This window comes from Chlorocebus sabaeus, chromosome 20 (genome assembly GCF_047675955.1).
Source record: "Chlorocebus sabaeus isolate Y175 chromosome 20, mChlSab1.0.hap1, whole genome shotgun sequence".
Classification (NCBI taxonomy): Eukaryota; Metazoa; Chordata; class Mammalia; order Primates; family Cercopithecidae; genus Chlorocebus; species Chlorocebus sabaeus.
The window spans coordinates 6,454,466-6,479,204 of NC_132923.1; the positions used below are offsets into that span (position 1 = coordinate 6,454,466).

General features: G+C 56.0%; 2 protein-coding genes across 4 annotated transcripts in view; one reads left to right on the top strand and one right to left on the bottom strand.

The window, feature by feature from the left end:
• The window catches only part of NTRK1 (neurotrophic receptor tyrosine kinase 1), a 39,950-nt gene extending 20,520 nt beyond the window's left edge, over positions 1 to 19,430 (bottom strand). For 2 of the 3 annotated variants that reach the window (XM_073008266.1, XM_007976705.3), the window contains exon 1: positions 164 to 450. In XM_073008266.1, coding sequence (XP_072864367.1) covers positions 164 to 375 — 212 coding nt within the window. In that variant the 5' untranslated portion in view covers positions 376 to 450. Of the gene's footprint in view, positions 1 to 163; positions 451 to 18,935 lie in introns of those variants that run through there. The other variant, XM_073008267.1, reaches the window with a different exon arrangement.
• Positions 2,164 to 21,056, top strand: INSRR (insulin receptor related receptor). Its single transcript, XM_037997742.2, has 21 exons — positions 2,164 to 2,723; positions 6,866 to 7,417; positions 8,978 to 9,281; positions 9,380 to 9,522; positions 9,728 to 9,872; positions 11,678 to 11,892; positions 12,088 to 12,214; positions 14,387 to 14,625; positions 15,026 to 15,193; positions 15,330 to 15,525; positions 15,730 to 15,771; positions 15,847 to 16,067; positions 16,300 to 16,680; positions 16,863 to 16,968; positions 17,635 to 17,687; positions 17,880 to 18,109; positions 18,605 to 18,715; positions 18,858 to 19,017; positions 19,335 to 19,464; positions 19,602 to 19,736; positions 20,022 to 21,056. The coding sequence occupies exons 1-21, from the start codon at positions 2,639 to 2,641 to the stop codon at positions 20,263 to 20,265; spliced, it is 3,987 nt and encodes a 1,328-aa protein (XP_037853670.1). The 5' UTR covers positions 2,164 to 2,638; the 3' UTR covers positions 20,266 to 21,056.
• The last annotated feature ends 3,683 nt before the right edge of the window (positions 21,057 to 24,739 follow it).

The window sequence follows — 24,739 nt, forward strand, 5'->3', positions numbered from 1 at the left end:
GCAGCGGCTGCGGAGGAACGCCCGTGCACCGCCAAAGGCTGCGTCGTGCCAGCCTTCCGTTGTACTCGCCCTGCCTGACCAAGCAAACAAGCGGAGAGTCCGCGCCCTCGGGGCATGGCAATTCCTGCCTGTCCCCGCGCCCCCTCGCACGCCCGACACTCACAGCTCAGTCAGGTTCTCTGCGCCGGGCAGGTGGTGGAGGCTATCCAGGGCCCCATCCCGTGTGCATCGCAGTCCCGAGGAGCCGTGGGGGCAGCAGGCATCGGGGCAGGGTGAGGCGCCCGCAGATGCCAACATCAGCCAAGCCAGCAGGCTGCCCGGCCCCGCAGCCCAGCTGTGCCAGCCGAGCTGCCTGCGCCGTCCGCCTCGCAGCATCGCGGCGGCGCCCGCCTTGCTCCGGCCGGGCAGCCGTCTGTGCGCTCTCAGCTGCTGCTGCCAGGCCTCCCCCGACATGTGCGCTGGGCGGTGTTAAAGACCCAGCCGCCAGGAAAGGGCGGAGCCAGTCGCCCCCGCCCGGCCCCGCCCCGCCCCTCGTCTCCACCCCCTTCTCTCCCCTCTGACGCCCCCAACTCTGCCCCCTCTCCTGTTAGGGGCCCCCAGCGTCAGCCTTCTCCCCGAGGATCCCCCCCAGCTCCGGGAGATGCAGAGGGGCCGCAGCAGAACGCCTCGGAGGTGTCTGCTGAGGCCGGGGGTGGGAAGTTGATACGTTATTTCTCTCAGCTTAAAGCAACTGCATTTTTACATTTGGGGAGGAGGGAAGATGATTGAGTTGAGGAAAGGTTGCTGTCCAGGTCATCCTAGTCAGCCCCAGACTCGGCGCTCCATCCTCACCGCGCGCGTGCCTGGGGGAGTGCACATGCCACTTGGAGTAAGTTAGGTAGAACATTTTCCGAACTCTAGGAAGAAAAGAAAAGGACTACCAAAGATCAATCGCAGAACCTGGGGAGGAAGACACAGACCGGGCAGAGAAAGGGAAGGGTCGCTTGATCTGGCCGAAGGGAGTCCAGAGAGCTAAGACCGCGCCTCCAAGAGAAGCCACAGGGTGGCGCGAGAAGCCCGCCCGGGCTGGGTGGCTGGGGGTGCGATCTGCAGCCCCCAATCAGCAACGCCTCAGGTCTCAGCTTCAGTCCCTGACCCGGCCAGCCAGCGCCGGCCCCGGGGCAGGATAGGGTAAGGCAGGGCAGGGCTGACATCGATCGCCTCCCTGACAAGAGCATCGATTTATTCGTGAAGAAATTAATAGATCTCTTAGCTCCTCGGACGGGGGAGCCGCCCGCGGGTGGAGCTGAGGACCGTGCACCTTGGTGGCCGCGCACCTGGAAAGCCCCGGGATCCCCAGCACCCAGGGCAGCAGAAGGCTGGTCCCAACCCCTCCCACCGCGCAAGCCTCTGTGGCTGCACGAACCCGTCCGTCTCAAGCTGAGGAGAGCAAGGGGAAGAGGGGTCTCTCTTGGCGGGGAGACAGGCAAAGCCCCAGGGCGCAGGCGAAGGATGGCCTCCTAGAGGCTCGCGGTTCTCCTCTCCGCCAAGGCCCCAGCATGGATGGTCCCCCAAATCCCCGAGACAGGGACACACTGACCGACCAAGCAGCCTGAGTTCAAGAAGGTGACCAGACGGAGGCAGAGCCCCACACAGTGATCGCCTTCTTCATCGGTCAGAACCAAGGGACTAGGCGGTGACGGAGCCTGGCGCTAAGGGGTCTCCAAAGAGGACAGGGAGGCCTCCTGGGAGGCTGAGAGGGGCTCTGAGAGGCCAAAGGCTGTCCACGTTCTCCCGGGTCGAGGCTGCCAGAAGTTACCCGGCAGGTGTCAAGGCACCGGGAAGCAGAATCTAGACACAGTCCTCCCCAGAAGCCCGGGCGCTGGCTGCCCCTCCGGCGGTGCAGCCCCACTTGGAAGAAGCCTGTGGTGGGGACAAAGGGTTGGGGGGACCCGCTGCAGCCGCAGCGGGATTTGAGGAAGCTCAGTTCTTGGCCCACCCTTCCCCCCGTATTTTGGCCTTATTTCCCCAACAGATACGTCCTCCCCTCAGTTGTTAGGCTAAATATTTTGGCTTGACTGGAGGGGCGGAGAGAACGGAGAGGTCCCTGGGAACCAATCTGTTTCGGCGGGGGGCGGGGAGGGCGGGAGCTGGGCGCGGCCCCTGCGTGCCTGCCCTGGGAAAGACCGCAGTCAGCGCGGTCAGCTGGCGCTGGGGGGGCCGCGCGCCCGGAGGGATCCAGGGAGACTCTCCCCGTGGAGTCTCACGCGTCCCGGGACCCCCGCTGCCCTCCTTGGGAGCGGTCCCCAGCCTTCTGCTCTGCCCTCAGGGTTGGCTGGCCTCTCGGCCTGCCTTTTGCTCAGAACCCTGTGTCATTTTCTCTCTCTCCCTGTCACTGTCTGCATCTCTGTCCCCATCTCTCAATCTCATGCTGCGTCTCTCTGTCTCCAGCTGCCTGTCACTGTCTTTGTGTCTCTGTGACTCTCATTTCTTTTTTTCTGTCTCCTGCTATCTCTGTGTGGGATTCCTTGTCTCTCTGTCCCTGCCCTCCCTCTCCTATCTGAACCCTGGTCTCTGTGTCCCTTAGGGCTTGTCAAATCCTTCTCCCCAGGGTCACCAGGAGGAGAGCCGGGACTGGACACAAACCAGGGCTGGGACAATGGCAGTGCCTAGTCTGTGGCCCTGGGGAGCATGCCTGCCTGTGATCTTCCTCTCGTTGGGATTTGGCCTGGATACAGTAGAGGGTGAGTCCCCAGAACTGGCTCCCAGACCCCTACCTCCCTCCCAGCCAGCTGGGAGGCCAAACAACTGAGCTTGCAGCCACAGCACATCCACTTACTCTGCACTGGAACACAGAGGCTGGGGTTAGCTCTCCAGAGAACTACCCAGCAGAAAAAGCAGTTAGTTCCCCACATAAAGGTGTTTTTCCCTCAGCTCCCTGAGAGGTGAGAAGAGCTTCAAAACGAGGATGAGTAGATATCTTCCATCCCTACTAGTTAAACTGCGATCCCAGTGAAGCTTGCCTGAAAACCCAAATGAGGCCATGAGAGTGTTAGAAGTCATCTCTAGGGCCACTGAATGGGAAGAGGCAGGGGTGGGATAGGTAGCTGAGAACCAGGCACCATTAAGTAATGGAGGCAATGTTGCCTACAGGAAACTGCAGCTCTGAGAACTAAGGGTAAATCTAGACTGGGTCCCAAGCTCCTGCCTCCAGGGCCCTGTCCTGTGTCCCGCCTCTTAGGGCGCAATCCCTACAGGGAGGAAGGCTGGTTTTGGGGAAAGATTGCTTTTCCTCAACACCCCAGGGCCTGTCCCACAGGCTAGATACTTCCCACGAATACGTTTTAGACAGGAGGGGCGGGGGCACTCTATAGACTAAATGACCCTCATGGAGGTACTGGGGGCTTGGTAGAAAGAGGAAAAAGAGCTGAGGGTGGAAGCTTCAAAAAGGGAAAGAGTAAGAGGTATCCCCTTCCCCAGTCCCACCATTCTCTTCCAAACTGAAGCAGCTCAGGAATCCAGACTCTGGGCTTGCCCCAGGGGTCCTATGATGCTCCTCGGACTGGGGGCTCCCAGGGGCAGGGGAGTCTCCTCTTCCCATGGAGACAGGAGAGTGATGCAATGGGCTAGGTAGGAGGTCCCCTGAAGGGTGCTAGTCACAGAGCCTCTGTCTGTAAGGCATAGCACCACTCCCCCAACCACCGAACCCCCCTCCTCTTCTGCACGGCACATGCCAGCTGGGAGTGTGGTTGTCAGGACAGGAGCACGTCCTTGCAGGGGCCAGTATTTGCTTAGGGGACCCAGATGTTCTGTTCCCAGTGCAGCTCTGCATAGAGCCAGGTCCTGAGGGAAGGCAGGGGTTAAATTGTGAAGGTTTTAGATTTGTTTTTCCAAATGACTCCCATCAGGGGAGCCCTGGAGAGGCAGGGGCATGATGGGAAGTGGGCGCCTGAGAGAACCCCCATCTGCCTGGCAGAGCCTGATTGGCTTTCGCCTGGAAGGGATAGAAGTGTTTTCTCATTCTCTCTCCCTCTTTTCTGTGTGTGTACCTGTGTGGGCTCAGACACACACACACACACACACACAGAGCTGCTGGGCAGAGCCAAGCTCAGGACCATTAATGACAACGGGGAGAAGATGTGAAGTAACCCCCAGGGAGTCAGCCTTGCCTGCCCACCTCTCTTAACAAACTATCAGCAATGAGGCCTGGAGAGCGTGGCATGTGGCGTGTGGTGTCTGTGATAACACCGGAGGGCTCGGTGGGAAGGGAAGTAGAGGCTGGAGACATTGTCAGGAGCTGAATGTCAGGCTGAAACATTCAAACTTGAATCTTCCGCAGTGGGGAGCCACGGAAGGCCCTCTTGGGAGCAAGTGAGTCCAGGGAGAGAAACGGAAGTGGGGCTTGGGCTCTAGTGAAGAAGCCAGACACATCCAGGTCCCCAAGGAAGGAGTGGACTTGGGATCCAGACATCCATTGTCCATGGTTCCTGAGTGCCCAGTGGTTCCAGCCCTGGACTGGGCACAACTGAGGGAATGCAGAGCTGACTGACAAGGGTCCCACCCTCCTTGGAGGGGGTGACAGAGATGTATACAAAAATTTTGGAGCAATGCCCCCAGGTAATCTGATGTGGGCGCTGGACTAAGTGTAGCTGAGCCTGAAGGGGAAGTGATTAACTCCAGGCCAGAGGGTCAGGGAAGGTAGGTCTGTCCCTAGAGGCTGAAGGACCCTTCTGAGGCTGGAGGCATTAGTAAGGAACAGTTTATCTACACCCTACAATGTCAGGCTGAGGAAATGAAACTTGAATCTTTAGCAATGGAATGTCCCTTCAAGAGTAATCAAATTAATTCAGGGAACAGGCATCCAACTCCCTTAAGGCTGGGAGAGACATGGGACCTATGAAGCTCAGATCACTTCTTCCCAGTCACAGAATTCACTCATTCATTCATTCATCAGTTATTTATTGAGGGCCAATTTTGTGCCAGGAGCTATACCAGCTACGAGGGTACAACATGAATTATACAAATATCCCTGCCCTTATGGAGCTTACAATAAACAAAATATATCTGTTTCTATAAATAAATATCTATATTAATATATAAATTATATTTTAGCCAGTGTTAAAAATAAGTATATGGCCAGGCATGATAGTTGATACCTGTAATCCCATCACTTTGGAAGGCTGAGGCGGAGGGATTACTTGAAGAGCCAGGAGTTCAAGGATGGAGCGAACTATGATCCTGCCACTACACTCTAGCCTGGGCAACAGAGTGAGACCCTGTCTCAAAATATTATACACACACAAACACATACACACAAACACATACACACACACACTAGTCAGTTTTAAGAATTATAGAGAAAAATAAAGCAGAAGGGGGAGTAAAGAGTGTCACAATTTTATTTTATTTATTTTATTATAATTATCTTTAGACAGGGTCTCACTGTGTCACCCAGGCTGAGTGAAGTGGCGTGATCACAGCTCACTGCAGCCTTGACCTCCTAGGCTCAAGAGATCCTCCCACCTCAACCTTCTGAGTAGCTGAGACTATAGGTGTGCACCACCATGCCTGGCTACTTTTTGTATATTTTTGTAGAGATGGGGTTTCGCCATGTTGCCCAGGCTGGTCTTGAACTCCTAGGCTCAAGTATTCTTCCCACCTTGGCCTCCCAAAGTGCTGGAATTACAGATGTGAGCCACTGCACCCAACCAGTGAAAATAGAAGTCAATTTTAAATAGGATATTCAGGCCGGGCATGGTGGCTCACGCCTGTAATCTCAGCACTTTGGGAGGCCAAGGTGGGTGGATCGATTGAGGTTACGAGTTGGAGACCAGCCTGGCCAACATGGTAAAACCTCATCTCTACTAAAAATGCAAAAAATTAGCTGGGTGTGGTGGCGGGCACCTGTAATCCCAGCTACTCGGGAGGCTGAGGCAGGGGAATCGCTTGAACCCAGGAGATGGAGGCTGCAGTGAGCTGAGATTGTGCCACTGCACGCTAGCCTGGGTGACAGAGTAAGACTCCATTATCAAATAAATAAATAAATAAAATTGGATGGTCAGAGAAGGCCTCTTTGAGAAGGGGACATTTGGCCAGACTTATGGAGGTGAGCAAGCCAGAGGGAAGAGGGTTCTGGCCAGAAGGAAGAGAAGGACAAAGACCCCAAGGCAGGAGCTTTGCTGGCTTGTCACAGTAGTAAAACTCCTGTTATATATAAGGAATAGCAAAGAAGTCAATGTGGCTGAAGAAGATAAAAAGGATGAAATCAGAGAGGCTATAGGGGCTCAAATCGTGCAGGGCCCTGTAGGCTGCGGTAAGATCAAGACAGATGGAAGTCATGAGGGGTTATATGCAGAGGAGAAACGTGATCAATCTGTGTTTTGAGATCACTCCGGCTGCAGAGTGGAGAATGTCCCAAAGAGGGACAAGGGTGGAATTGGGGAGACAGTTTGAGAGGCTATTACTGTCAATCCAGGGGAAGATGATGGTGGAAGCTATGAAGGTGTCGACAAGCAGTTCAGATTCTGGACATATTTTAAAGATAAACCTACAGGATGTAGAAGGTGAAAAAGAAAGGTGTTAAGAGTGACTTTAGGTTGGGAGCCTGACTGCAAGAATGAAGTTGCTATTAACTAAGAAGGGGAAATGGGCTTGGGAGAGAGGGTCAGGAGTTCATTTTTGCCTGTGTGGCTTATCTGGTAGAGACCCTGCAGACTGCAGGTGAGCCCTCCGGGGCCCAGGGAGGAGACCACCCCACACCCGGAGCAGAGCCTGGCTTCTCACTCATTGTCCTACTGCCAGTGTGGCTCCCCTCCAAAGCTGCCAGGACTGGATGGGGAGTTTGGCCTGGGCTGTACTCAATGCTGCGTGCCATGTATGCCCACAGTGTGTCCCAGCCTGGACATTCGCTCAGAGGTGGCAGAGCTCCGTCGACTGGAGAACTGCAGCGTGGTGGAGGGCCACCTGCAGATCCTGCTCATGTTCACAGCCACCGGGGAGGACTTCCGTGGTCTCAGCTTCCCTCGCCTCACCCAGGTCACCGACTACCTGCTGCTCTTTCGTGTCTACGGACTGGAGAGCCTGCGCGACCTCTTCCCCAACCTAGCAGTCATCCGCGGGACACGCCTCTTCCTGGGCTACGCACTGGTCATCTTTGAGATGCCGCATCTGCGTGACGTGGGACTACCTGCGCTTGGGGCCGTGCTGCGTGGGGCTGTGCGTGTGGAGAAGAACCAGGAACTCTGCCACCTCTCCACCATTGACTGGGGACTGCTGCAGCCAGCACCTGGCGCCAACCACATTGTGGGCAACAAGCTGGGCGAGGAGTGTGCTGACGTGTGCCCTGGTGTGCTGGGTGCTGCTGGCGAATCCTGTGCCAAGACCACCTTCAGCGGGCACACTGACTACAGATGCTGGACCTCCAGCCACTGCCAGAGAGGTGGGCACTGGCACAGAACATGAGTGTAGGGAACAGAAACAGCAGGGTCACATGGGGCTGGGTGGTCACAGGATGGTATGGCTCAGTACTTTCAGCTGCCACTGTTTTTTAATCCTCACTCATCCTATGAGGCAGGTAAAGAAACAAAGGCTCAGAAAAGTTAAATAACCAATGTGGCATAAGACAGCTAAGGGGTAGGCCCATGATGGCATCATGGAGTAGGTGAAGGACAGGTTCAAGGTGGGCATGGGGGGAAAACAGCAGGCACGAACAGAGAGTAGGCAGCACAAGAAGCAGTGTGCGGCAGTGGTTAAGTCCAAAGGCAGAGGGCCTGGGTTCGAGTCTCAGCTCTACCACTTACTGGCTATGTTCACTTAGCCTCTCTGTGCCACAGTTTCCTCAGCTGTAAAATGATCATTGGGTGTCATGAGGAATGAGATACTCTACAAAGCGTCAGAGCAGTGCCTGGGTCATGGTAGCAGTTCTATGTTCGTACTCAGAGTGGCCACAGCACAGTGTTCCAGGGTCAGCTGGCAGTACTGTAATGGGAGGTTGAGGTTTGGGGTGAGCAGGAGAAGAAAGGAGATGATCAGTGAAGAACTGAACAGGTGACAGCAAAGATGTAAGGTGGTACCTTCAGGATGATGCAAGGAGAGGAAAAAGGCAATAGAGAAAGGAGGAAGGAGAAAAAAGAGGGATGGCTGGTGCAGGAGGAAGCAAAACATTATAGGAAAGGAGAGGAAAACCTTTCAGAGGTGGGGAGCAGATCTGGGGTCCCCCAACCTGGGGATTTTTTCCACTCAGCTCCTGGAGGTCAGCTCCTCTTGCCCCCAGTGCCTCAGCAGCAGGGCAGGTGGGAGAGTAACCAGATCCCTGCTGCATCGGCTGTGCCCCACCTCCCTGATGCCTCCCTGTTGGCTGTAAACACAGCTGCTGCGCATCCTCTCGTGTACAGTGTCAACACGACCTGGCTGACCCCTACCCCACAGATCGTTCCCATAGCCAGCCAGCTGCCACTGTGCAGTTTTTAGGCAATTGGGCCCCCAACCCCAAACCCTCCCACTCCTGCTTGGAGCCACCTCCTGCCTAGGGCGGGGAGCTGAGGTGGGGGCGGTATGGGCAGGAGTGTGGGTAAAACGACGGATGTCGGCCCCTCCTTGCACACACACCCAGGCCCGTGGGCCTAGCTGCTCAGGAGAGGCTGGCCCGCTCACCCTGGCGCCATGCCCAGCCATGATCTGGGCACCAGGCCTAGACAGGATAGACAGGACAGCAGGCTGGAGAGCAACAACCCTGATGGACAAGGTCACTGCTCTGTCCTGAGCTCTGACACCCCCGACTAGGCACTGTGGGAGCTGGGGAGCACAGACAGGGCCACAGTCCTTGTCCTCAAGAATCCCATCAGAGGGGAACAGAGTCGGCTACCAGTGTCATCTGAATGGGAGGGACCTGGGTGCAGATTGAGTGTCATCCCAAGAGAAACAGGGTGGGGCCAGCATTGGAAGGACAGCCAGGACTGAGGGGGCATGGCCAATGTCTAACACACCACTCTCCCCACAGTGTGCCCCTGCCCCCATGGGCTGGCTTGCACAGCGAGAGGCGAGTGCTGCCACACTGAATGCCTGGGGGGCTGCAGCCAGCCGGAAGACCCTCGTGCCTGTGTAGCTTGCCGCCACCTCTACTTCCAGGGTGCCTGCCTGTGGGCCTGCCCGCCAGGCACCTACCAGTATGAGTACTGGCGCTGTGTCACAGCTGAGCACTGTGCCAGCCTGCGCTCTGTGCCCGGCCGCGCCTCCACCTTCGGCATACACCAGGGCAGTTGCCTGGCCCAGTGCCCTTCTGGCTTCACCCGTAATAGCAGCAGGTGAGTGTAGGGAGGGTGGGGGCACCCTGGGAGCAGTGAGGAGGCCTGAGGAGGCCCAAACTGGTCCAAGGCTCAGGATATCTGCTTGCTCCTGCTAGCATATTCTGCCACAAGTGCGAGGGGCTGTGCCCTAAAGAGTGCAAGGTAGGCATCAAGACCATCGACTCCATCCAGGCGGCACAGGATCTGGTGGGCTGCACGCATGTGGAGGGAAGCCTCATCCTCAACCTTCGCCAGGGCTGTCAGTACCTACTTTGGGGCCACACTCCTCCTCCTGGTCATACCCTTCCTCCCAGATACACCCCTTACAATGACCCAACTCAGCACGATTTTCCATCATCCTGGGTCCCAGTCCTGAGGGTCCACCCTCCCGGGGCCCCCATTCAGCCCCCTTGCCCCATGGACCCATCACCTTCCCTGCTCCAGCCCTGTCTTCCCATCCCTAGACAACCTGGAGCCGCAGCTGCAGCACAGCCTGGGGCTGGTAGAAACCATTACTGGCTTCCTCAAAATCAAGCACTCCTTTGCCCTCGTGTCCCTGGGCTTTTTCAAGAACCTCAAACTAATCCGGGGAGACGCCATGGTGGACGGGTAAGGGTTAGGCCTCTGACCAGCTCCTTCTATTACACTCCTTCCTCCAACACTCCCAGAACAGTGGTGAAGAGAATGGGCTCTGGAACCAATTTTGCTACTCACTAGCCGTGTGACTCTGAGTAGGTTAACTTCTCTGGTCTTCAGTTTTCTAATCTGTAAAATAGGGTTAATATAACATTACTTACTTCTTAGGGCTGTTTTGAATATTACTCAAGTTGTTATGTGTAAAACACATAAAACAATGCCTGGAACACAGTATATACAATATAAATTACAGTCACATATAACTCTATAACGGTTGGCTATAATTGTCATCATCTGGTCCTGTCAACTGCAGAGCAAGACTGCCTGGGTTTGAAACCCATTCCTATCACCTGCCAGTCAAGACCTACCTATAATGTAGCCAGGATTTTTTAAAATAAAAAGAATGAGCTGGGTGCGGTGGCTCATACCTATAATCCCTGCACCTTGGGAGGCCAAGGCAGGTGGATCACTCAAAGTCAGGAATTCAAGACCAGCCTGGCCAACATGGTGAAACCCCATCTCTACTAAAAATACAAAAGAAGTAGATGGGCGTGGTGGCACGTGACTTTAATCCCAGCTACTTGGGAGACTGAGGCAGGAGAATTGCTTGAACCCAGAAGGTGGAGATTACAGTGAGCTGAAATCGTGCCACTGCACTCCAGCCTAGGGCCTAAGTTACAGAGAGAGACTCCATCTTAAAAAAAGAAAAAAAAAAAGAATGTTTTAAATTACCATCCAGGCCGGGTGTAGTGGCTCCTGCCTATAATCCCAGCACTTTGGGAGGGCGAGGCAGGGGGATCACACGCCGTCAGGAGTTCAAGACCAGCCTGGCCAACATGGAGAAACCCCATCTCTACTAAAAATACAAAAATTAGCCAGGTGTGGTGGTGGGTACCTGTAGTCCCAGCTACTCAGGAGGCTGAGGCAGGAGAATCGCTTGAACCTGGGAGACAGGGGTTACAGTGAGCTGAGATCACACCACCACACTCCAGCCTGAGTGACAGAGGGAGACTGGCTCAAAACATGCATAAATAAACAACCATCCAGGCCAGATGCAGTGGCTCACACCTGTAATCCTAGCACTTTGGCAGGCCGAGGTGGGAGGATCACTTGAACCCAGGAGTTAGAGACCAGCCTGGGCAACATGGTGAAACCCGGTCTCTATAAAAAATACAAAATTAGCCTACCGTGGTGGTGCATGCCTGTAGTCTCAGCTACTGAGGAGGCTGAGGTGGGAGGATCACCTGAGCCCGGGAGGTCAAGGCGTCAGTGGGCCACAATTGGGCCACTGCACTCTGGCCTGGGTGACAGAGTGAGGAAAAAAAACAAAGTTACCATCTAGTCTAGTGGCTCCCTGTGGCTTCTCATGTCTCCAGACACATTGCATGTACCCCAGGGTTGTCCACACCTCAGCTGGAGAGGAATGGCCCAGGCTGAGCACCACTCCTCCTCCTGTCTCCCAAGCCTCCAGAGTCTGGCACATAGCCGGTGCTCAGTTTAAAGAGAGTCAAGGGAAGGATGGGGGCAGGGAAGCTGTGGATCCCATTTCACTGATGAGGAAAACCAAAAGATGGGGTTACTTGGCAGACATCATACTCCTAGTCAGTGGTACAGAGTGGGTATGCACGAATGTCCCCGGTGTGCTGGTGTGAGCCGGCCACTGAGTGCCCCCCTCTGTGGGCTCAGCAAAACCCCTCCAGGAGGAACCCATAAGCCATCCCCTTTCCTACCCGCTGCCCCCACCTCCCTGCAAAGCAAGGTCCCCTGGCCTCCCCCAGGAACTACACTCTCTACGTGCTGGACAACCAGAACCTACAGCAGCTAGGGTCCTGGGTGGCCGCAGGGCTCACCATTCCCGTGGGCAAGATCTACTTCGCCTTCAACCCGCGCCTCTGCTTGGAGCACATCTACCGACTGGAGGAGGTGACGGGCACACGAGGTCGGCAGAACAAGGCTGAGATCAATCCCCGCACAAACGGAGACCGCGCCGCCTGTGAGACCCCAACCCCAGTGCCTGTGGACAAGCGGCCACACACTAGACACGCGCACCCGGGGGAGGGGTGCTCGAGGGAGGACAGCCTGAGAAGTTCTCTTCGTGGTCTCACTGGGAATGGGATGCCGCGGAGTCAGGGTGGGCGCTCAAGCAGCTGGCGGGCGTGGTTGAGAGCAGGCCCCTCTTCCTACCCAGGCCAGACTCGCACCCTGCGCTTCGTGTCCAACGTGACGGAGGCAGACCGCATCCTGCTACGCTGGGAGCGCTACGAGCCACTGGAGGCCCGCGACCTGCTCAGCTTCATCGTGTACTACAAGGAGTCGTGAGTGCCGGGGGCGGGGCCGGAGCGGGGGCGGGGCCGGACGAGGCCAATTTCTTAGGGACCACAGGCAGGTGAGGGCGGAGCTCAGCGAGGCTATGAAGACCCAGGAAGCCAGGACCCCCAAGTTGTACTCCGTGGTAGGGTCCAGGTCTGGCTCTCTTCCCTCACCTTCTTCATGCCTCCGTGCCTCGGTTTCCCCTCACCAAGTGAAATGGAGAAGACAGGGCTTCTGAGAGCCCAGGAGAGCCATCGTGCTGGGAAGGCTTGGATCATTAAACTTCAATTTATTATGCTAATGTTCTACACTGACCACACGCTCCTGCCCCAGCAGCGGTTTGGGGAGCGCCCACTAATTTGGCCAGTTTTATGAGCAGCTCTGCCAGCATTTCATTTAAGCCTTAGGAAGGGAGGGAGCAGGGGCCGCCAGGGACCACACTGCTCTTTTCTTTGGCGAGAGTCAACTGACCCTAACAGTAAGGATAGTGGTTAGACCACAGGAAGAACTTCTCCAAAAACACAGCTAGGAATCAAAAGGAGACATCCTTAGAAGAGGGAGATGGATTTCGAATGCAGACTGAGACGGCAGGAGTAAGGAGTTGATACTCTGTCTCTGATAGGAAGTATAGAAGATGGAGGCCACCTGGCTTAGAAGCATTTCCTGTGAATTAGAATGGAGAGAACTTAGCTGACCACCAGCTCAGGGTCTGGTTTGGGAGGACAGAGGAAGGAAGTCAGTTGTAGGAGACCCACTCAAATGGCCAAGACTCTCCTAGGTCTCAGTGGTAGGTGAAGGTCTCTAGCATGGGCAGCTGGACAGTTTGCTAAATACAAATTCCTGGGCCTCACCCTCACTAATTCTGATTCAGTTAATCCTGAGCAGGGCCCAAGAATCTACATGTCTAATAAGCTCCTAGGAGATGTTGAAGCTGCTGGTTTGTGGACTGCACTCTATGGAGCACTGGCCTGACTACAATGTGAATCTCCCCTGGCTTCCCGGCTTGGGCACTTCACAATCTGCACAACTATACACAGCTGTCTCTGAGCTCATAGAGCAGAGAACCTTGGGAGCCCTTCAAGAAGCTTCCCTAACATCACTGCCTTGCAGTGTGGCTGCAGCTATGCTCCCTCAGAGACACACACTGTAGATCCTGCCCAACCCTGACTCCAAACAGACCCAGACCTGCTCAGTGTGTCATGCCTCACAGGACACCTGCTCCCAAGACACCCACTATGAGCCCCTGCGCACCCCTCCCCAAGATGCTCCTGGACTATCCTGCTTATAGGTCCCAACAAAGGCAGGCACTTCCAGCTGGGCCACAAGTTCCCCCATCACCACCCAATATGACCTCCCTCAAGTTTTGTCCCTGGCTCGACATGAATTCCATCACCCCCTTCCCAAACCAAAGAAACAAATATCATGAACATCAGTGTGATGTTCCATTGTCTCCCGTGGTCTATTCTGCTATCTCCCATGTGGGGCCCACTTTCATCTCCCCCAGGGAGCCCTCTTCTACCCCTAAAGCCAGTGATGCTTCCCCAAGCCCTGCCCCGAAACTGGCCTTCAGGCAGCCAGCACTAGTTGCCTCTGGCCCCTTAATTTCCCTGTGGCAATGGGTCTTGGCCTTTTAGGGTCATGGACATGTTTGGGAGCTGTTGAAGCTAGGAACCCTCTAGAAAATCACACATGCACAAAACTTTCCCTATAGTTTGGGAGGCTCATAAACCTCCAAAGTCAATTCAAGGGCCTAAGTGAAGATACTGGGAAGGGAGCAGTCTCCAGGTCCTGGTTCCAGGCAATTACACTTAGGGGAATTAGGATAACCTCATTGCTTGCTGTTTCTAGGAGAGGGGACTCTTTCACACACACTTTCTTGTTTTATTTATACAATGCAAGATTTGTTCAATATTCATTGAAACTAGAGCTCGATATTCCCTGCTAAGGATGAGGAGATACATCATTACAAATTTTACTGACACAGATATCAAAGGCCGTCCCCTCCCCACCTTTGCCAGGGTCTAACAGGTGGCTGGAGTCATGGCTTTGCCCTCACGCGTACTGGAAGAAGGACAACAATAGTCCTGGAGTGATTCAGTGTGGGGGAGAGGGTGGGGAGGTGCCAGAACTTGGGGGTGGGGTTGAATGACCCCTCAGCTCTGGGGATGGGTGTTCAGCCCATTCCAGAATGCCACAGAGCATGTGGGTCCAGATGCTTGTGGAACTCAGAGCTGGAACCTGCTGGATGTGGAGCTGCCCCTAAGCCGCACCCAGGAGCCAGGGGTGACCCTAGCCTCCCTCAAGCCTTGGACACAGTACGCAGTGTTTGTGCGGGCCATCACACTAACCACTGATGAGGACAGCCCCCATCAAGGAGCCCAGAGTCCCATCGTCTACCTCCGAACGCTGCCTGCAGGTAAGCATTTGGAGGGCACAAGAGTCAGTCAGACGCCTGCATCCATGAGAACAGGGGAGCACAGGCATCAGAAATAGAGAAGCCGCAGCACTGAACACCTGGCCCACAGAGACTGGGAGGCCAGATGCTTGAGTCCTAGAAAGAAGAGGGGGCATCTGCCTAGGTCCTTGCGGGGCTGGGATTGGGACAGTCCAGAGTCAGTAGCTGAGGGAACTGAAGGGCCTATGGCAGAGAAGGGGAGGACAGAAACAAAACAGTGAGTTCTAGGAAGGCAGAGATGAGGATCACCTATTCTTCGGGGGAACAGGGCTGTTGGACCCCAGAGAGAGGGGCTCATTACTAGACAGTATTCAAGAGGAAGCCCCACAACCCCTGAGTTGCATCCTTCTCGCACTCCTAGCTCCCACGGTGCCCCAGGACGTCGTCTCCACGTCCAACTCCTCCTCCCACCTCCTGGTGCGCTGGAAGCCACCGACCCAGCGCAATGGGAACATCACCTACTACCTGGTGCTGTGGCAGCGGCTGGCAGAGGACGGTGACCTCTACCTCAATGACTACTGCCACCGCGGTGGGCAGGGACGACGCGCAGGCCGGCCGCGGGGCGGGTGGGGAAGGGGAGATGGAGGCGCAGGGCCGGGGCAGATGGGGGAATCAGGGGCGGGTAGACGGCCTGTCTTACTAGTGTCTTCCCGCTGCGGCGCCAGGCTTGCGGCTGCCCACCAGCAACAATGACCCGCGCTTCGACCGCGAAGACGGAGATCCTGAGGCAGAGATGGAGTCCGGCTGCTGCCCTTGCCAGCACCCACCTCCTGGTCAGGTTCTGCCCCCGCTGGAGGCGCAAGAGGCCTCGTTCCAAAAGAAGTTTGAAAACTTTCTACACAACGCGATCACCATCCCCAAGTGCGAAGAGCGCTCGCGGCCTGGGCCGGTCTGATGGGTGGGGCCTGTGAGGGGTGGGTCTTACTGGAGGGGTGGGGTTTGTGGGCGGGGCCTTGCTTGTGTGGGCGGGGCCCGGGTTGTGGGTGTTTTGGAGGCAGTGCGCGCTGCAGAGGGCATAGGGGTGCATCCGGACAGGCCTGATAGGGCTACCCCTGGCCTCCCTAGATCCCCTTGGAAGGTGACGTCCATCAACAAGAGCCCCCAAAGGTGAGCAGGACTAGGGTCGGTGCTGAGGGGCGTGGCTTTTGGGGCTGGGCCTTGGCTCTGACTCGCTTTCCCCAGGGACTCCGGGCGGCACCGCCGGGCAACTGGGCCCCTCCGGCTAGGGGGCAACAGCTCGGATTTCGAGATCCAGGAGGACAAGGTACCCCGTGAGCGAGCGGTGCTGAGCGGCCTGCGCCACTTCACGGAATACCGAATCGACATCCATGCCTGCAACCACGCGGCGCACACCGTGGGCTGCAGCGCCGCCACCTTCGTCTTTGCGCGCACCATGCCCCACAGTAGGTGACCCACACACGCACCTTCTATCTCCATCACCGACCCCGAGGACCCTGTGCAAGGGTTTGGGGTTTGACTTCTTGCTAACCCCCGAGCCTCGCTTTGCTTGCTCCTCTCAGTTCCCATAATCCCAAAGCTTTCCCCATCTCCCAGCTCAGCCCAGTTTAGCTTGAGTTTGAACATAAAGTGAGATGAACCACTTTTGGCCTGGCTGCTGGATGCCCCTTCCCGCAGGAGAGGCTGATGGTATTCCAGGAAAGGTGGCCTGGGAGGCCTCCAGCAAGAACAGTGTCCTCCTGCGCTGGCTCGAGCCACCAGACCCCAACGGACTCATCCTCAAGTACGAAATCAAGTACCGCCGCTTGGGAGAGGTAGGCGCCCGTGGGATCCCCATCCCAGTCCCGTTTTGTGCCTCCATCGCCTTCTTAGCCAGCTGTTCTGGGTTACTCCAGGAGGCCACAGTGCTTTGTGTGTCCCGTCTTCGATATGCGAAGTTTGGGGGAGTCCACCTGGCCCTGCTGCCCCCTGGAAACTACTCTGCCAGGGTTAGGGCAACCTCACTGGCTGGCAATGGCTCTTGGACAGACAGTGTTGCCTTCTACATCCTTGGCCCAGGTATACGCAGCCTCTGTCACAGACCTGTATCACCGAAAAGCCCCACCTGGTCCCCAGCCCACCACAAGCCCCTCCCCCTGCATCCTTCCCCATCCTCACCTCCCAGCATGGAAAGAGAAGCATGACCTTCTCTCTGACTTCTACATCTTTGACTCTACCCTCTGCTGCCCTCTGACTGCCAGAGGAGGAGGATGCTGGGGGGCTGCATGTCCTCCTCACTGCCACCCCTGTGGGGCTCACGCTGCTCATCGTTCTTGCTGCCCTTGGTTTCTTCTACGGCAAGAAGAGGTGATGATAAGTCCCACCAGTCCCCACCCCCTTTTCTCCCTGAGCCCTCATCATAAAGTCTGTCAAAGGGAGGTAGATGAGACAGTAGAAAGACAGGTCTTCTGTACAGACAGTAACTCTTCCCCTGCGGTGACATGGAGGAAACATACCTCTCAGCTAGGGTGACCAACTTATCCGGGTTAGCCTGGGATTTTTCTGGTTTTATCAGTAAAAGTTCCGCATCCTAGGAAACCCCTCATTCCAGCCACACTGGGATTGTTGGTCACCACAATCTCAGCGCAAGCTGAGAAATAATAAAGCTGGTCCCTTATTAGGAGGAGAAGCAGGAGGCCTGGGGATGTGTTCCAGAATGCCTGATGTCAGATCCTTCCAAGGCTGACTGCAAGAGGAAAATGGGGCTGGACCTTGATCAGCTTGGCTATAGGGACTAGCTGATAGGGTGGAAGCCCCTTTACTCCTGTATCCTCCCTATTCCCTGTCGGAACCAGGAATAGGGCCAAGGCCAGCTTGGAGGGTACTTAGGGATCCCCAGCAGTCACCCTGACCAAGGCTGGGGGTGTGGTCAGTAACTTCCCTTCTCCTTGAAATGTCCTTCTTCCTTCTTCTGATGTTGCTCATTCCTTCCTGAGAACCCTTCCAACCTGACGCCCTCACCTCCCGTTGCAGAAACAGAACCCTGTATGCTTCTGTGAATCCGGAGTACTTCAGCGCCTCTGATAGTAGGTCTGAGAGTGGGTGGACAGGTGGTATGGGAAAGGGAGACAGGAGAGGAGCAGAGACAGACTTCCAGGAGACCTTCTTGCAGAAGATAGCCTTGGGACAGGAACCCTTCAGAAGAGGAGAAGAGAAGTTGGGGGGTGAGGTGTGGCAGAGAGTGCATCTTTGCTTTGCGACCCTCCAACTCGTTGCAGTGTACGTCCCTGATGAGTGGGAGGTGCCTCGGGAGCAGATCTCGATAATCCGGGAACTGGGCCAGGGCTCTTTTGGGATGGTATATGAGGGCCTGGCACGAGGACTTGAGGCTGGAGAGGAGTCCACACCCGTGGCCCTGAAGACGGTGAATGAGCTGGCCAGCCCACGGGAACGCATTGAGTTCCTCAAGGAAGCTTCTGTCATGAAAGCCTTCAAGTGTCACCATGTGGTAAGGGAGAGCCAGAGGCATTGTCAGGGTCATAATTAGTGTAAAGGTCATGTGGTAAGAAAGAAAGGGTCAGAGATGAGGTTAGGGCACAATTAAGGTCAAGATTGGGACCATGGTTAGGATCCTAATTGGGGTGAAGGTCATGGTTAGGGTTAGAGTCACACAGGGTCATAGTAGGGCCATGGTAGAGTCATGGCTAGGGCTGAGATCAGTCATGATTGGGGCTCAATATTGGGTGTCCAGATCATTACTAGAGTCCTAATTGGGCTCAAGGCCAAAGTTGGGCCAAGTTCATGATTGTGATGATCATCAGATATGATGAAGGTCATGGGTTAGGGTCAGGGTCATTGTTAGGTCAGGAGTCAGGTTATAGTCATGGTTGGGTTTAGGGTCAGATTTGGTGTCTGAGTCAGACTGTGGTCATAGCAGATCAGGCTTTTGGCCAAATGGCTCAATGGGAGCTAGGGGGTTTGCTAGGCCCTTTGTCTGTCCCAGGTGCGTCTCCTGGGTGTGGTGTCTCAGGGCCAGCCAACTCTGGTCATCATGGAGTTAATGACCCATGGGGACCTCAAGAGCCATCTTCGATCTTTGCGGCCTGAGGCAGAGGTAGGGAACAGGAAGACCCTGATCGAACCCAGGGGCTGGGGGTGAGAGAAGGGTTGGGCACAGTGTGGGAGGTGGGGGTCAGTTCTGGACAGGAGACCAGCCTCTGGGTTCCTTCCTCACCAGCCCCCAATCTTGACTCTAGAACAACCCTGGGCTCCCACAGCCAGCACTGGCGGAAATGATCCAGATGGCTGGTGAGATTGCAGACGGCATGGCCTACCTTGCTGCCAACAAGTTTGTGCACCGAGATCTAGCAGCCCGCAACTGCATGGTGTCCCAGGACTTCACCGTCAAGATCGGGGGTACAGAGGGTGCCAGACAGATGAGGGAAGCCTGAAAAGTAGAGAGATTCCCTTAAGCTAGGCATCAGGAAACCCACAGCCCTGGTCTTGACAGCCTGTGAGACCCTTGGCAAGTCACCCTTACTCTGGATCTTAGTCTCTTGTCTGAGGGCAGAGGGGTTTGGATGGGATGAGCTCTGAGGTCCATTGAGCCCCTACTTTCCAGGGTTCTTGGTGACTCTGGAGGATGAGAAGATTGGGAAAGGTATTCCAGGGGCGGGAGCAAGTGTGTGGCTCTTATGCCCCACACCTCCTCCACCCTCTCCCTCACTTTCCAGACTTCGGGATGACTCGGGACGTGTATGAGACAGACTATTACCGCAAGGGTGGGAAGGGGCTGCTGCCCGTGCGCTGGATGGCCCCTGAGTCTCTCAAAGATGGGATCTTCACCACCCACTCGGATGTCTGGTGGGGCCGAGCTGGAGCACAGGGCTCCAGGGATATGGAGATGGGATCTGGGGAGGGGCCTGGAACACCCCCGTCCCTTGCAGTGTACCAAGCGGCACGAAGAGTGCTGGGCTTAGGAGCTCCTACATGCCCTCCAGGTCCTTCGGTGTGGTACTCTGGGAGATTGTGACCCTGGCTGAACAACCCTACCAGGGCCTGTCCAATGAGCAGGTGCTCAAGTTTGTCATGGACGGCGGGGTCCTGGAGGAGCTGGAGGGCTGTCCCCTTCAGCTGTGAGTCACCTCCCCTGCCCCTTCCTCATTGCTGATCTACCTACAACCCTCCCCCACCCGGCCCCACGATTCTGGCTCACCTCCTCTGCTGCTTTGACATCCACTGACCCTCAGTTATGAGCGCCCCCCGTTCCAAACCCCCACGACTCCCATTTAATCCCTTCTCACTCTCCCAGGCATAATGGCCCACGATCCCCACTCCTACCAACTGACCCTCAGTGCAGGAGGCTGAGAGTGCGGCAGGGGCTCCCGGATGCCTCTGACCCTGCTCCCCACACCCACCAGGCAGGAGCTGATGAGCCGCTGCTGGCAGCCGAACCCACGCCTGCGCCCATCTTTCACACACATTCTGGACAGCATACAGGAGGAGCTTCGGCCCTCCTTCCGCCTCCTCTCCTTCTACTACAGCTCGGAGTGCCAGGGGGCCCGGGGCTCCCTGCCTCCCCCCGATGCAGAACCTGACTCCTCACCCACCCCAAGAGGGGCTTCATCAGACTGCAGCCCTCAAAATGGGGGTCCAGGGCACTGAGGGGCACCCCATTCCCTGGCTGGCTGGCCTCCCATGGGGAGAGAGGAAGGGACCCGACCTCTGTGGCTGAGAGGTCTGAATGTTCACCCCCACCCCCACTCATGGCAAGGGGTGGCCGAGGGTGGGGCAGAGAACAGGAGCAGGGGAGACTGTGGGGGTGGGCAGAGGGGTCTCACCATAGGAGCTTCTCAGACTCTGAGTCCCTCGGGGGAAAGCAAGCAGGGTCAAAGCCAGAGGAGTGGAGATCAGGCCAGGGACAGACGTCCTGCCCTCAGAGAAAGGGACGCCACTCAGACTAGGAAGAGGGGGCCCGCCCACCCTAGAGGTCCTGCCCCTCAGTTTGGGGTCTCCTGTGGACAGGTAGGGCCATTGACATGTTTGAAATTAGATGAGCAATCAGAAGCAGGCCTGGGGCGCTCTCCATGCATGTGTGGGAGGCGGGGTGGGGGGTCCACATGACTCCCTTGCTTGCCACTGCTTTTCAGCTCCTCCCCTTAGCTCCGCTGACCAGGTGGCGTGGGGAGAACCCAAAGGCCTGCGGAGTGGTTCCCAGCCTGCCTGCCCTCACCTCCTCCTCTCCTCTTGCCCCGCCCAGGGCTCCCCAAGCTTGGTGCTCCTTCCTCCTTTCTTCCAGGGGCATCCCTTGGAGTATAGTCACCCTTTCTCCAGTCCCTCCCCTCAATGATTAGCCCTGGATGCTTAAGGCTTTCAGAACCTGGTCTTCCTCCCTCCCCTCACCCTCGCCCAGCCCCGCCCCCACTCCTGCCTCTCATGGGAAGACTGGAGAAGGCACAATAAATGCCGAGGCCTGTTTGTACCCTGGTCCCAGGCAGCCATTATCTCTCCATCTACATGGTGTTAACACTAGATGAACTTCCTTTCTCCCTCCTCTGGGACTCGAGGTGGTGACCCTAAGGCAGAGACACAGGATAAATACACTGCTGTCAAACACCACCTCCATGAGGACCCGAGCAGCCAGGGTTGCCATGGCAGTGAGGCAGAACAATTTGCAATTATCTCCTGCTCAGGACCAGGAGTGGTTGAGCCCGGCAGGGAACCTTTGTGTCTGGCCTCCAAGCAGAACCAACCTGTCCCCAACATCTCATCTTAATTTCATCCCTTGTTATGTCTGTTATATCGTCCACTGGATAGGTATTTTCTGGAGTGTCACAGGACACACTTTAAGTGGTCAGACATGGGGCAGGGGAGAGGCCCTGATGACATCACCTGTTCATGCCAGATGCCCCCACCCAAGCCAGGGGACACACAGCAGAGCAGGGTCTGTGCGTCTGGCACCCTGTGGTTATCCTGGGAGGCCAGAATCTCAGTGTTCATCTGACACACCATTGAGGCATGTGGATGTTGCACAGGAGAGTCCGTTCCCAGGTTTTTCTGCCAGTGCCATGAGGGCATTTGAGAGGGAAGGTTGCAAAAGAATGACTTCAAACCTTGACGAAGCGGGTGGCAGCAGGAGGGGCTGCCCAAGGCTCAGAACTCTTTAGCTTCCTGCACCCAAGGGCTTGGGGTATAGCTGCTGTGCCACACACATGCCATGCGCTCTGGGTCTGGTAAGATGAGCCCTTCTGTGCACCCTTGCTCACGCCCGCCAGCAGCTGTCCTGCAAACCACAGCTCCCTCACACCAGAGTGGAGTGGGCACAAGTCTGTGTGAGGCCGTCTCTGTGACAACTACCCTGTTATCCCCACAGGGTCAGGGTGGGCAGCAAGGACCACCTGTGTGGAGCCCCACCCCGCCCCTGCCCCGCATTGGTGACTGAAGCAACAGTGACCCCTAATGGTTACCAGCAGAACTGCAGCTAAGGGAGAAAGTTGGGGAGTTTGGGCTTCCCTACCTTCTGTTGCTGGGTCTCTGAGAGGCTTCCAGGAGGGTGGAAGGGTGGAGAGACTCCACGAAAGCCCTGGCTCTGAGACCTGCACACTCACACAGAGCACACAGGCACGCCTGCATTTGCAAACGCCCACAGGGCAGCAGTGGGGTCAACCCCTCTCCCCACCACCTATGCCCCCTAACCCTCACAGTGCTGGTCGTCTGGATGTGGAAATGCTTAAGGAAGGGATTGGAAGTCAAAGAAAAGAGGGCTTCATTAATATGCCATCGGGGCTGCATCTGCAAAGATGGGCAGGTGGTGGCTGGTCCAGAAATACTTCTGGGGGAAGGATGTAGGGATGCTAGGAAACAAGCTCTATTGCTGTCCAAGTCCCAGAAAAGAAGTGGATTTAAGTAGGTAGCAAGATAGATGGAGGTTGGACTTCAGGAGGGACTTCCCAACGCTACAGGGAAGCTTTGAGGAGGGAAGACATGTCTCCTATCTGAGAGACAGTTGCAGACAGACAACAGGTTGACCTGGAGAAGGAAGGAAGGACACCTACCACAGAGGCAGAACAGTAAATGCAGCGACTAAAATCCAGAAACACCCATCTTGGTCCCCCACCTCGTCCCCAGATTCAGAGAGAACTCCAGAAAAAAAAAACAAAAACAAAAACAAAAAACCTGTGGCTGGTTGGGAGAAGACAGCTGAACGTAAAAGAATGGCATGTTTACCATCCATCCCTCAAAACTGTCCCTGTGGCCTTGTGGCAGATCCTCCACCCATGGGGACTATGGATCTCATACCCTACCCCCTCTAAGCTCAGGAACAACTGATGCATCTTTGTAGGGGCCAGGAGAACAGGTTGCAGTTCTCTGGGGAGAGAGGCCCAGAGGCCTGGGGGAGGAGGTGGAAATGGTCTGAAGTCAGGTGAGCTGTGCCACTGAGCCAGTCCTCGGTGGCAGCGAGATGAGGCTCCTCTTCCTCTGGGCTCACAGTTATTCTTCCTCTAGGCTCTGGCTATGGAGCAGAGGGTTGTTCCTGGCTGTCACCAAGTAGGAAGAAGAATGGGGTACAAGGACATGAGAGCTCAGCTTCTGACACCTGATTTTACCAACGTCTTTTATCCCGCCCTGTAATACCAAGCTCCAAGTCCCGGGAACTTGGACGGCAGAGTGCCAGGTCTCAGACGCCCAGCCAAGGGGCAGTCCTGGAGCAGACACTTTGGACCTTGCCCTTGGCCCAGTGTCGACACACTGTGGAAGCTCCTCCCCTGGTCCATTAGGTGTTTGACATCTTCTCCAGGTTCTGTTGAGGGCTAAGGACAAAGGGGATGTTAGTATGTGACCGCCAACCCACAGCGAAGGTCTTCCTGCTTCCAGCCAGAGGCTCCCATGCACAACTCCTCAGGCCACCACCACCTGCTCCCAGCGGTGGGACTGAAATTTTGGTCTCCTCCCAGCCCTGTGAGGTCAACTGACAAAGTGCTGACACTCCCTGCCCACCCCCTTTCTTTGCACAGGAGGCACAGAGCTTGAACCACCTGGGTCATCTCCTGGTCATCCACCATGAAATTGAGCCCCTCTGGGTTACTCGTCCAAGGGCCCACTAGTAAGTGATCACTAGGGTGGCACCATCCACTGCTGGAGAGGGTGGGGAATGTAGCATCCTCTTGAATGTGTGCCAAATAAGGAATCCAGGTGGGCGGAGCTGGGGATGGGTTTAGTGCAGATGATACTCGGTGAGCCCCTGGACCCTGGATGCAAAGCTGAAGTGGTGCTTGGGGAGCCCTGGCACATAGTGCACAAGGTACCTTGTGAGCCCCTGGTACACAGTTGGAGCCCAAGGTGCTTGGTGAGCCCCGGATGCACAGTCTGACGGGAAGGGCACTTGGTGAGACAAGAGCTGGAGATCAAGTCCTCAGCTGCAGCTGATGCCTGGCTGAAGCACGCTCTTTAAAGGGGCCACATGGCTCAGAGTTCTGATGTCCTTGCTGTTGAAAAGTGGCCTGGCCGGGCGCGGTGGCTCAAGCCTGTAATCCCAGCACTTTGGGAGGCTGAGACGGGCGGATCATGAGGTCAGGAGATCGAGACCATCCTGGCTAACACGGTGAAACCCCGTCTCTACTAAAAAATACAAAAAAAAAAAAAAAAAAAACTAGCTGGGCAACGTGGCGGGCGCCTGTAGTCCCAGCTACTCGGGAGGCTGAGGCAGGAGAATGGTGTACACCTGGGAGGTGGAGCTTGCAGTGAGCTGAGATCCGGCCGCTGCACTCCAGCCTGGGCGACAGAGCCAGACTCCGTCTCAAAAAAAAAAAAAAGTGGCCTGATGGGCCATGGGGCAACTGTTCAGAGTGGGTGTGGCGAGGGGTGGGGTGATCCCTGGGTGTGGATATCTGGATTTCCCTAACTCTGAAGTATTTGCCCTTCTCCAAACCCAGGAGATCTAGACCCCTGCCTAGGATCTTGGCTAATTGCATAGCTTGTCCAGCCCCAGCTTAGATATGCTCTTCATTCAGCCCTGTGAAATATGCTCCTCATTCAGTCCTGTGAAGGCAGCACATCTGAATGGTTTGGCCTCCCCGACTTAGCAGGCCCAGAGTTGCAGGCAGAGTCTAGCCTCTCCCCGGCGTCATCACTCCCACCA

Excerpts from the sequence above, each read along its gene's own strand:
- INSRR (XM_037997742.2), top strand. The coding sequence starts at position 2,639 with ATGGCAGTGCCTAGTCTGTGGCCCTGGGGAGCATGCCTGCCTGTGATC. Across the intron at positions 7,418-8,977 it reads CTCCAGCCACTGCCAGAGAG|TGTGCCCCTGCCCCCATGGG; the intron begins GTGGGCACTGGC and ends CTCTCCCCACAG. Across the intron at positions 18,716-18,857 it reads CTTTGCGGCCTGAGGCAGAG|AACAACCCTGGGCTCCCACA; the intron begins GTAGGGAACAGG and ends TCTTGACTCTAG.